The sequence below is a fragment of the Calidris pugnax genome, unplaced genomic scaffold (assembly GCF_001431845.1).
Source record: "Calidris pugnax isolate Ruff unplaced genomic scaffold, ASM143184v1 scaffold465, whole genome shotgun sequence".
In the NCBI taxonomy this organism is placed as follows: domain Eukaryota; kingdom Metazoa; phylum Chordata; class Aves; order Charadriiformes; family Scolopacidae; genus Calidris; species Calidris pugnax.
Window position 1 is genome coordinate 6,284 of NW_015091184.1, and position 12,837 is coordinate 19,120.

Here is a 12,837-nt window from a genome sequence, read left to right on the forward strand (position 1 = left end):
TGGATGGGGGGATGGATGGTTGGATGGATGGATGGATGGATGGATGGATGGGTTGAGACTCTGGCCCAGGTTGCCCCAAGAAGCTGTGGCTGCCCCATCCCTGGAGGGGTTCAAGGCCAGGTTGGAGGGGGCTTGGAGCAACCTGCTCTGGTGGGAGGTGTCCCTGGGTGGAACTGTGGGGGGCTTTAAGGTCCCTTCCAACCCAAACTGTCCGATTCCATCCCATCCTGGACCAGTATCATCAGAACATCCTCCAGCAGAGACTCAGCACAACTTGACTCCAAGCATCCAACAGAGTCCGGGGACAGGCCAGACCCTGGGGGAGCACCTGGGCTACTACAGGCCCATCCTGGGTTGCCCACCACCCACCCCGAGCTCTGCTGAGGTGGCCCAGTGCGAGTGGAAGGCGACCAGTGAGGAGCAGGGGCTCCCCAGTCCCACCAGGCAGCACCTCCAGGGAGCAGCAGCAGAAAGAGGAAGAGGAGGAGGAGGAAACACCAAGTCCCTAAAGAGCAGCTACAAAGAAGCAACGCAACTTGTTCCACCACTCTCCTAGACCACGTATTTTTTGGAGAAGTAGGGGTTTATTTTTGGTCCCAGACATGTGGGATGCAGATTTGGGGCCACCACTGCAGATTTGGGGCCACCACCACAGGCACGTGGGGCCACGTCCTCTGCCCACAGGGACAGCACGAGCTGTGGTGGGTAGAAGCAGCAGGAGGAAGCCCGTGGGGTGATGTCTTCCCCTGTGGGGTGATGTCTTCCCCCGTGGGCCGTGGTGGCAACGTGGTCCCTTGCAGATTTGGGGCCACCACTGCAGATGTGGGGCCACCACCACAAGCACGTGGGGCCACATCCTCTGCCCACAGGGACAGCACGAGCTGTGGTGGGTAGAAGCAGCAGGAGGAAGCCCGTGGGGTGATGTCTTCCCCTGTGGGGTGATGTCTTCCCCCGTGGGCCGTGGTGGCAACGTGGTCCCAGAAACAGGAACATCAGGGATTTTTAAAGGCCCAGAGAGAGAATTTCTCAAGAATTTAGAGGGGCTGAACACATCACAGAATCACATGGGGTTGGAAGGAACCTCTGAGATCATCTAGTCCAACCCCCTGCCAGAGCAGGTCCCACCCAGAGCAGGTGATGTCTTCCCCCTAGGGCTGTGGGTCAGGAGATAAGGCGGTCACAACGTGGTCCCAGAAACAGGAACATCAGGGATTTTTAAAGGCCCAAAGAGAGAAATATTTCTCAAGAATTTAGAGGGGCTGAACAGATCACAGAATCACATGGGGTTGGAAGGGACCTCTGAGATCATCTAGTCCAACCCCCTGCCAGAGCAGGGCCACCCAGAGCAGGTCCCACAGGAACGTGTCCAGGGGGGGTTTGAATGTCTCCAGAGAAGGAGACTCCACCACCTCCCTGGGCAGCCTCTGCCAGGGCTCTGCCACCCTCACAGGAAAGAAGTTCCTCCTCAGCTCCTTCCACTCCTCATTTCTTGTGCTTCTGGAACAAGGGGACACCCGTGGAGGCTCCAGAATCATGGAATGGTGGAAGTTGGAAGGGACCTTCCAGACCATGGAGTCCAACCATCAACCCAACAATCTGTTCTTGTGCTTCTGGAACAAGGGGACACCTGTGGAGGCTCCAGAACCACGGAACGGTGGAGGTTGGAAGGGACCTTCCGGATGGTGGAGTCCAACCATCAACCCAACACTGACAAACCCACCACTGACCCGTGTCCCTCAGCACCGCCTCTGCCCAGCTTTGAAGACCCTCGGGATGGTGACTCCACCACTGCCCTGGGCAGCCTCTGCCAAGGCTTCACAGCCCTTTCCAGGAAGAAATTGGCCCCAAGATCCATCCTCAACCTCCCCTGGGGCAACTTGAGGCCATTTCCTCTTGTCCCATGGCCTGTTCCTTGGGAGAAGAGACCGACCCCCCCTGGCTACACCCTCCTTTCAGGGAGTTGGAGAGAGCCAGAAGGTCTCCCCTCAGCCTCCTTTTCTCCAGGCTCAACACCCCCAGCAGACAATCCCTTGCTTTTAAGGCAGGACCTTGGAGCAGCTCCAGAACCCCCCCAGGCCCAGGCACCACAGAAGGAACCCAACGAGAAGAGCAGCATCTTCAGGAGGTCCTTCCTGACGGGGGGAACTTGATGGATTTTCCCCTTTGGGGAAGGCCAAAGCTACTGCTGAAGCCCAGAGGTTCCAGTCCACCCAGTAACGGGGCAGGAGCCCTTTTTGGGGGGGTGACACGGCGTTAACTCACCCCGATGGTGGAGGCCATGTAGTCAGCACACATCTCGGCGAAGTCCCGCTCCAGGACCCCGTAGTAGAGCCCGTAGAAGAGGAGGGAGATGCCAAAGTCCATGGCGTCTTCTGGTTTGATTCTGCCACGAGAGGAACCCCAACGACGTCAAGAGCTTTCCTCAAGAAGCAGGGTTTGAAGGGAGACGTGGTGGGGTGGGACACACACTCTCACCAGCCTCTCCCCAACACCTTTGGATCCCTGACCAACTCCCAGTAAGCCCCCAGTTAACACTTCCACCTCTCTGGAGGCACTTCCCAGGTCTTCTCCTCATTCTAGAGAAGGATTCAACCTCTCTAAACACCATGATGGCTTGGGTTGGGGTCTTCTGCTGCCACCCCGCTTGTCACAGGGGTGACATTTAGAATCATAGAATCATTGAGGTTGGAAGAGACCCTTGGGATCATCGAGTCCAACCATCTCCCCTACTCTACAAAGCCCTCCCCTACACCATGTCCCTCAGCACTGCATCTAAACGGCCCTTAAACACAGCCAGGGATGGGGACTCCACCCCCTCCCTGGGCAAATTTATCAGGGTAACGAAGAAACACCCCCATTTGGACACACACAAGGAGCTGGAAGGAGGGTTCCCAATGACCTTGACCACCATCTTCTCCCCCGTGATCCTCAAGGACACCCCAAGAGTCTCTTTGGCCCCGTTAACGCGATCGTTAAGAAAATTGATTTTTCCAGAGTTGCAGCCAAAGCCTTATTCCACGTGGGGGGGGGGAAATTACAGCCCCCACCCCACGAGTGGGGACCAAAAAAAGAGCCACTCACCTGAATAATAAATTAAGACCGAAGAGCGTGAACATGACGGCCATGTAGCCCACGATGCCGGTGGCGTAGCTGATCTTGTATATTAGTAAAAACCATTTATAGACCAGTCTGTAGAGAATGGGAACAAGAATTAAAGGGCTTCACGTTTCCCCTGGAAGGAAACTGTCCCAAGAACCTCAAGAGTTTGGTGTTGGAAACCTGGAGGGTGTTTGGAGACGCTTCACCCACCCACAGGACCCGGCAAGAGAGGTTTGGATTCCTAATTCAGGAGAAAGATCCACCCCAACCATGGGAAGAGAGCCCTAAAGTCCTAATTCAGGATAAAGAACCACCCCCACCATGGGAAGAGAACCCTAAATTCCTAATTCCAGCTACAGATCCACCCCCACCATGGGAAGAGAGCCCTAAAGTCCTAATTCAGGATAAAGAACCACCCCCACCATGTGAAACAGAGCTTTAAATTCCCAGTTCAGGCTACAGATCTGCTCCCACCACAAGAAACTGAGCTTTAAATTCCGAATTCGAGCAGCAGATCCACCCCCACCATGGGAAGAGAGTCTTAAATTCCTAATTCCAGCTACAGATCCACCCCCACCATGGGAAAGTTGGTGTTGGAAACCTGGAGGGTGTTTGGAGACACTTCACCCACCCACAGGACCCGGCAAGAGAGGTTTGGATTCCTAATTCAGGAGAAAGATCCACCCCAACCATGGGAAGAGAGCCCTAAAGTCCTAATTCAGGATAAAGAACCACCCCCACCATGGGAAGAGAACCCTAAATTCCTAATTCCAGCTACAGATCCACCCCCACCATGGGAAGAGAGCCCTAAAGTCCTAATTCAGGATAAAGAACCACCCCCACCATGTGAAACAGAGCTTTAAATTCCCAGTTCAGGCTACAGATCTGCTCCCACCACAAGAAACTGAGCTTTAAATTCCGAATTCGAGCAGCAGATCCACCCCCACCATGGGAAGAGAGTCTTAAATTCCTAATTCCAGCTACAGATCCACCCCCACCACGGGAAAGGGAGCTTTAAATTTCTAATTCAAGCTATGGATTGCTCCCACCATGAGAAATAGAGCTTTAAATTCCCAACTCAGGCCACAGATCAACTCCCACCACAGGAAGAGAGCCCTAAAGTCCTAATTCCAGCTACAGATCTGCCCCCACCACGGGAAACAGAGCCCTAAATTCCCAATTCCAGCTACAGATCTGCCCCCACCATGAGAAATCAAGCTTTAAATTCCCAATTCAGGCTATAGATCTGCTGCCACCATGGGAAGAGAGCTTAAAATTCCTAATTCCAGCTACAGACCTGCTCCCACCATGAGAAATCAAGCTTTACATTCCCAACTCAGGTTACAGATCCACCCCCACCATGGGAAACAGAGCTTTAAATTCCCAATTCCAGCTACAGATCCGCCCCTACCATGGGAAACAGCTTTAAATTCCCAGTTCAGGCCACAGATCAACTCCCACCATGGGAAGAGAGCCCTAAATTCCTAATTCAAGCAGCAGATCCACTCCCACCACAGGAAGAGAGCCCTAAAGTCCTAATTCAAGCCATCGATCTGCTCCCACGATGAGAAATCAAGCTCTAAATTCCCAGTTCAGGCTACAGATCCACCCCCACCATGGGAAGAGAGCCCTAAATTCTTAATTCCAGCTACAGATCCACGCCCACCATGGGAAATGGAGCTTTAAATTCCTAATTCAAGCCATCGATCTGCTCCCACCATGAGAAATCAAGCTTTACATTCCCAGTTCAGGCTACAGATCCACTCCCACCACGGGAAGAGAGCCCTAAATTCCTAATTCCAGCTACAGATCTGCCCCCACCATGAGAAATGGAGCTTTAAATTCCCAACTCAGGCTATGGATCCACTGCCACTACAGGAAGAGAGCCCTAAAGTCCTAATTCCAGCTACAGATCCACCCCCACCATGGGAAGAGGGCCTTAAATTCCTAATTCCAGCTACAGATCTGCCCCCACCACAGGAAAGGGAGCTTTAAATTTCTAATTCAAGCCGCAGACCTGCTTCCACCATGAGAAAGGGAGCTTTAAATTCCTAATTCAAGCCACAGACCTGCTCCCACCACAAGAAACTGAGCTTTAAATTCCTAATTCGAGCAGCAGATCCACTCCCACCACCAGAAGAGAACCCTAAATTCCTAATTCCAGCTACAGATCTGCCCCCACCATGGGAAATGGAGCTTTACATTTCTAATTCAAGCTATGGATCTGCTCCCACCATGAGAAATTAAGCTTTACATTCCCAGTTCAGGCTACAGATCCACTGCCACCATGGGAAAGAGAGCTTTAAATTCCAAATTTGAGCAGCAGATCCACTCCCACCACGGGAAGAGAGCCCTAAATTCCTAATTCCAGCTACAGATCTGCCCCCACCATGGGAAATGGAGCTTTACATTTCTAATTCAAGCTATGGATCTGCTCCCACCATGAGAAATTAAGCTTTACATTCCCAGTTCAGGCTACAGATCCACCCCCACCACGGGAAGAGAGCCCTAAATTCCTAATTCCAGCTACAGATCTGCCCCCACCATGGGAAAAGGAGCCTTAAATTCCCAACTCAGGCTACGGATCCACTGCCACCATGGGAAAGAGAGCTTTAAATTCCAAATTTGAGCAGCAGATCCACTCCCACCACGGGAAGAGAGCCCAAAATTCCTAATTCCAGCTACAGATTCGCTGCCACCACGGGAAGAGAGCCCAAAATTCCTAATTCCAGCTACAGATCTGCCCACACCATGAGAAACAGAGCTTTAAATTCCCAATTCCAGCCACAGACCTGCTCCCACCATGAGAAATCGAGCTTTAAATTCCCAACTCAGGCTATGGATCCACCCCCACCATGGGAAGAGAGTCTTAAATTCCTAATTCCAGCTACAGATCTGCCCCCACCACGGGAAGAGAGCCCTAAATTTCCAATTCAAGCCACAGACCTGCCCCCACCATGAGAAATGGAGCTTTAAATTTCTAATTCAAGCCATTGATCTGCTCCCACATACGGATCCACCCCCATCATGTGAAACAGAGCTTTTAATTCCCAATTCAAGCTATAGATCTGCTGCCACCACAGGAAGAGAGCCCTAAATTCCTAATTCCAGCTACAGATCTGCCCCCACCACGAGAAACAGAGCTTTAAATTCCCAATTCAAGCTATAGATCTGCTGCCACCATGAGAAATAGAGCTTTAAATTCCCAACTCAGGCCACAGATCAACTCCCACCACAGGAAGAGAGCCCTAAAGTCCTAATTCCAGCTACAGATCTGCCCCCACCACGGGAAACAGAGCCCTAAATTCCCAATTCCAGCTACAGATCTGCCCCCACCATGAGAAATCAAGCTTTAAATTCCCAATTCAGGCTATAGATCTGCTGCCACCATGGGAAGAGAGCTTAAAATTCCTAATTCCAGCTACAGACCTGCTCCCACCATGAGAAATCAAGCTTTACATTCCCAGTTCAGGCTACAGATCCACTCCCACCACGGGAAGAGAGCCCTAAATTCCTAATTCCAGCTACAGATCCGCCCCCACTATGAGAAATCAAGCTTTAAATTCCCAATTCAAGCTACAGATCCACTCCCACCACCGGAAGAGATCCCTAAATTCCCAATTCCAGCTACAGATCCACCCCCACCACGGGAAGAGAGCCCTAAAGTCCTAATTCCAGCTACAGATCTGCCCCCACCATGAGAAACAGAGCTTTAAATTCCCAATTCAAGCTATAGATCTGCTGCCACCATGAGAAATAGAGCTTTAAATTCCCAACTCAGGCCACAGATCAACTCCCACCACAGGAAGAGAGCCCTAAAGTCCTAATTCCAGCTACAGATCTGCCCCCACCACGGGAAACAGAGCCCTAAATTCCCAATTCCAGCTACAGATCCACCCCCACCATGGGCCACCCAAGGTTTTCATTCCAAACTAGAAACCTTGGGATGTGCCAAGGCCCTAAAGAACGGGCCACACCAGGAATGCCCCGGGTGATGCCACCAGCCCCTCGGGTACCAGCTGTTTCAAGGGAATAACCTGTGGCAGGGAAACCAGAAAGAGCTTCTTGAAGTGTTCTCCTGGGGATGGAGGGTTTTCCCCCAAAAAACACCCACCCCGTGTTACCACCAACCTGGGCGTTGTCTGTACCAGAGGTTTTCGGGTTGCCCTGAAGGTGACAAAAGCTGTGACGGCGGAGAAGAGCACCCAGATGACCAGGAACCGCCACCAGTAGAGCTTGATGGTGAAATAGAGAGGCACCACCCACATCTGGAAGAGGGTCACCATCTACAGGAAGAGAGGAAAAAGCCTTTGAAAGCTGGTTTTTTGGGGCTCAGGAAGCAGCAGAAAAACCCCACTCCCACCTACACCAAAGAGCCTCCAAGAGGAGGAACCACAGGAGGTTCGGTCCGTGGCACCCAACACCCAGAGAAGAAGCTCAGAACCTGACTGAAGGAGATTTTTGGTTAAAAAAAAAGAAAAAAAAGGCTTAAAGTTGGAGGGAGAACACAGAGGAGGGGGGAGGACGCAGAGGAAACACTTGCAGAAGGAGGTAGAGATTTTCCACCTCATTAATTGCGGTCAAGCGGCTGTTATCAACCTTAATTGTCCCAAAGGCTGCAACCACAGACATCTCAGGTGGGTATGAAAGAAGGAGATGGGCAGAGTAGAAGGTTCTAGACTCATCTCTGCCCCACGGCCCGTTGCCAAAAGGGCTTGAGGGCAGCTCCTGCCACGGGGGAAAGGGGTAAACAGGTAAGGAAGTCAAGAGCGAGGTTGGTTGGGGTGAAATGAAAGTCCCCGATGAGGTGGTGGCATGGGCAGGTCCACTCCATGGAGCCAAGGTCTGCTGGTCCCATCACTTGGTATCAAAGGGCCACGTAAAATCGAGTTACGGGGTTTTATATACTTATAAAATTATAGAATCATCCAGGTTGGAAGGGATCTTCAAGATCATCTAGTCCAACCGTCAACCAACAAACCTTCAAGATCATCTAGTCCAACCACCAACCAACAAACCCTCAAGATCATCTAGTCCAACCATCAACCAACAAACCTTCAAGATCATCTAGTCCAACCATCAACCAACAAACCCTCAAGATCATCTAGTCCAACCACCAACCAACGAACCCTCAAGATCATCTAGTCCAACCACCAACCAACAAACCCTCAAGATCACGGGGAGGGACTCTTTGCCAGGAGGTGTAATGATAGGACAAGAGGAAACGGTTTTAAATTGGAAGAAAAAAGATTCAGATTAGATCTCAGGAAGAAATTTGTTACTCTGAGGGTGGTGAGACACTGGAACAGGTTGCCCAGGGAAGTTGTGGCTGCCCCATCCCTGGAAGTGTTCAAGGCCAGGCTGGATGGGGCCTTGAGCAACCTGCTCTAGTGGGAGGTGTCCCTGCCCAGGGCAGGGGGGTTGGAACTCGATGATCTTTGAGGTCCCTTCCAACCCAAACCATTCTATGATTCTATCTAGTCCAACCATCAACCAACAAACCCTCAAGATCATCTAGTCCAACCATCAACCAACAAACCTTCAAGATCATCTAGTCCAACCATCAACCAACAAACCCTCAAGATCATCTAGTCCAACCACCAACCATCCAAAAATATCACTTCTAGAGAAACTTAATGCCTCTGGGCACGTCCATCCTCATCCCTAGCTAGAATCCCTAAAATTGGGAGGAACTGGGAAGAACTGGGGTATCTCAACCCCAGACAAGAGGAGAAAAATGGAACCACGCTTCTCATCGGCCAAAGGAGGGCATCACTCCAGCCTTGGGGAGCGAAGGGCCTCGCAGGAGAAGACACTTACGTTGTAGGAGCGAGGGTGCCTCTGTTTCCACTGAACCAGCAGGAGTTGGGCCACCACCAGCGTGGCGATGAGGATGAGGACCATCTCGGCGTGCATGGCCTCGTGGCCGCGGTGCTTGGCGTGCATCCGGGCGTGCTCCACTCTGCAAGCACAGGGAAAAGGGAAGAGGGGTGAAGAGCACGTCGTGGCCAACCGGGGTGGAAAGGCTTGGAGAAATCCAGGTAGACGATGGCCAAGGACCAGGTCCTGCCCTTGGGTCACACCAACCCCATGGATGCTCCAGTGAAGGTGCCAGGTGGAAAAGGACCTGGGGATGTTGGTTGACAGGACCTGAATATGAGCCAGCAGTGTGCCCAGGTGGCCAAGGAGGCCACCAGCATTCCTTTATGAGGAGCAGTGTGGCCAGCAGGGATTGTCCCACTGGACTGGATTGTCCCACTGGTGAAGCCCCACCTCAAGGGTTGGGTCCACTTTTGGGGCCCTCCTGACAAGAAAGACCTTGAGGGGCTGGAGCGTGTCCAGAGAAGGGCAACGGAGCTGGGGAGGGGTCTGGAGCACAAGGAGAAGGGTCTGGAGAACTTCTGAGGGAGCTGGGGGTGTTGAGCCTGGAGAAAAGGAGGCTGAGGGGAGACCTTCTGGCTCTCTCCAACTCCCTGACAGGAGGGAATTCCATCATTCTAGCAGCCCAGCAGGGGTGACAAACACCTTGGCACAGAGGAACTGGGAAGACCAGACCAAGAGACACATTCTATCATTTTAGCAGCCCAATGGGGGTGACAAACACCTTGGCACCGAGGAACTGGGAAGACCAGACCAAGAGACACCAGAAAGGAGCATCGTGGAGACGGGTGCTGTGTTGCAATCCAGAGGAGAATGGACAAAAAGCTTAGAATCACAGAATCATGGAATGGTTTGGGTTGGAAGGAACCTCTAAAGGTCATCAAGAACAACCCTGCCCTGGGCAGGGACACATCCCACCACAACAGGTTGCTCCAAGCCCCCTCCAACCTTGGCCTTCAACCCCTCCAGGGATGGGGCAGCCACAGCTTCTCTGGCCAACCTGGGCCAGGCTCTCACCACCCTCCCACCAAACAAGTTCTTCCCCACAGCTCAGCTCCATCTCCCCTCTTTCAGGGTCAAACCCTTCCCCCTCCTCCTAGGGCTCCCCTCCCTCATCAAGAGTCCCTCCCCATCTCTCCTGGAGCCCCTTGAGGGACTGGAAGGGGCTCCAAGGTCTCCCCGGAGCCTTCTCTTCTCCAGGCTGAACCCCCCAACTCTCTCAGCCCCCCCTCCCAGCAGAGGGGCTCCAGCCCTCCCAGCATCTCCGGGGCCTCCTCTGGCCCCATCCAACTGTTCCATGTCCTTCCTGGGCTGATGACTCCACAGTTGGACACGGAGCTTCAGGAGGGGTCTCCCCAGAGATGACCTGCTCTAGCAAGGCTGGATGGGAAGTGGGGGGGCCACCATCCACAGCCAGCAAACCCCCCAGACCCCTTAAAATCTGTGGTCCTCTCTGCTCCTCTCTCAGCCCCATTTACATCCCAGAACAAGCAATTTCTGGTGCTCTACAGAATCACAGAATCTTCTAGGTTGGAAGGGACCTTAAAGATCATCTTGTCCAACCGTCAACCTAATTTTGACAAAAATAAACACCCACACAACAAACAAAAAGCATCACCATCACTAAACCAGACCTCCCAGCACTACATCAACCCGTCTTTTGAACACCTCCAGGGATGGGGCCTCCACCACCTCCCTGGGCAGCCCATTCCAACGTCTGATGACCCTTTTGGTGAAAAAATGTTTCCTAATATCCAGCCTGAACCTCCCCTGGGGCAACTTGAGGCCATTTCCTCTCGTCCTGTCACCTGTGACTTGAGAGAAGAGACCGACCCCCACCTCTCTACACCCTCCTTTCAGGGAGTTGGAGAGAGCAAGAAGGTCTCCCCTCAGCCTCCTCTTCTCTTCTAGGGCCACCTTTCTTTGCAGCTTGTGCTGTTTGACCAAAAACCAAGGTGGAACTAAGACCTGAAACGCCCTCGTATCTCCCTCAGTGCAAGTCAGGGGGGAAAAAAACCAAGTCCAAACCCAAGAAATACACCAAGTTCTCTGATCTTTAGAAGCCCTCTATAAATTAAGACTGAGAGAAGGTCGGTCTTTTCAACCAGTGTCCACCTGGAATTGGTTTGGCCAAGGGCAGAGGAGGAATATCTAGGAAGAGGTTTGGAAGTAAAAAGCATGAATGTGGTTTTTTAAGGATGTGGGAGCTCCACGGAACAAATAACACCGCATAGGGAAGGTTGACCATGTCCTGTCCCACCATGAAGAGGGGCTGAGCTGCACCATCTCAGCTCCCAACAGACTCACCTCCATCTCTCCTCTGGGGACAAGTGTGAAAGGTCCACCTGGGGAGAGAGAAAAAAAAAAAACAACCCTAAAATAAAGAGCAGGTCCACCCAGAGAAGGTCCCACAGGAACGTGGCCAGGAGGGGTTTGAATGTCTCCAGAGAAGGAGACTCCACCACCTCTCTGGGCAGCCTCTTCCAGGGCTCTGCCACCCTCACAGGAAAGAAGTTCCTCCTCATGTTGAGATGGAACTTTCTATGTCCCAGTTTGTGCCCATTGCCCCTTGTCCTGTCCCTGGGCACCACTGGGAAGAGTCTGGCCCCATCCTCTTGCCCCCCACCCTTTAGAGCATCCATGAGATCCCCTCTCAGTCTGCTCTTCTCCAGCTGAACGGCCCCAGGTCCCTCAGCCTTTCCCCATCAGAGAGATGCTCCAGTCCCTCCTCATCCTCACAACCTCTGCTGTCCCCTCTCCAGCAGTTCCCTGTCCTTCTGGAACTGGGGAGCCCAGAACTGGTCCCAGTGCTCCAGCTGGGGCCTCCCCAGGGCAGAGCAGAGGGGCAGGATGACCTCCCTCCACCTTCTTGATGCCCCCCAAGGAGACCACGGGGACACCAGGAAGGCTGGGCTGTGTCCCCACTGCCTCTTCACCACCAGTAACCCCAGCACAGCTCCTTCATCTCCTGGTGAGACCTCCTCAGTGCCAACCCCTGACACCCCCAAATTTGCTCTTTTGAGAACTTTCCAAAGCCAAGCCCTGGGTTCAGAAGCTCTCAAGAACAAGCCCCCAACGTGCCCATCTTGGTACCACAGCCCAGCGATGTTCTTCATCCCTCCTGGTGGCACCAGCAGAGCTGCAGATCCCCCCCCTTGGGTGCTTTCCCCCCTAAAATCCCATATTTTAGGGCAGCCAAGGCTCTGCCCACCACTCCTCACTAGAGGGGACAGAGGAACCGGTCCCAGTCCCATGTCCCCAACCCCACCAGGCATCTCTGGGCACAGAGGAGAGATCCCAGCGCCCACCAGGAACAGGACAGAGTCCAAAACCCCACCAGGCTGCAGGACAAGGGATGGTGTCTTCCCAAAAAACCATCACCCCCCCCAAAAAAAAAAAAAATAGAATCACAGTAAAAAGGAAAGATTTAGGACTCGCTTTGCAGACACGGCTGGAAGTTTCTCCCAAACGTTTTGGGGCAGCAAAGTTTTGGCCCAAAAGGAGCAACTGAGGGACAGGAGCTGCTGAGATGATGGATTGGTGGAATCCTTTCTTAGTCCTGGAAGCTGGAACTGCCCGGGTGGACACAGGGGTTGAGGACAACCTCCAACGCCCTCTGCCAAGGCTTCACCACCCTTTCCAGGAAGGAATTCTTCCCAATTTCCATCCTCAACCTCCCCTGGGGCAACTTGAGGCCCTTTCCTCTTGTCCCATGGCCTGTTCCTTGGGAGAAGAGACCAACCTCCCCTGGCTACACCCTCCTTTCAGGGAGTTGGAGAGAGCCAGAAGGTCTCCCCTCAGCCTCCTTTTCTCCAGGCTGAACATCTCCAGCTCCCTCAGAAGTTCTCCAGATCCTTC

General features: G+C 52.8%; 1 protein-coding gene across 1 annotated transcript in view; it reads right to left on the bottom strand.

The window, feature by feature from the left end:
• The window catches only part of RNF121 (ring finger protein 121), a gene marked incomplete at its 3' end in the record, with an annotated part of 17,273 nt that extends 5,933 nt beyond the window's left edge, over positions 1-11,340 (bottom strand). The window contains exons 1-5 of the mRNA XM_014959492.1: positions 11,287-11,340; positions 8,920-9,061; positions 7,231-7,385; positions 3,082-3,189; positions 2,263-2,383 (exon numbers count right to left, since the gene is read on the bottom strand). Of these exons, the coding sequence (XP_014814978.1) occupies positions 2,263-2,383; positions 3,082-3,189; positions 7,231-7,385; positions 8,920-9,045 (510 nt within the window). The remainder of the gene's footprint in view (positions 1-2,262; positions 2,384-3,081; positions 3,190-7,230; positions 7,386-8,919; positions 9,062-11,286) is intronic.
• Positions 11,341-12,837: the final 1,497 nt, after the last annotated feature.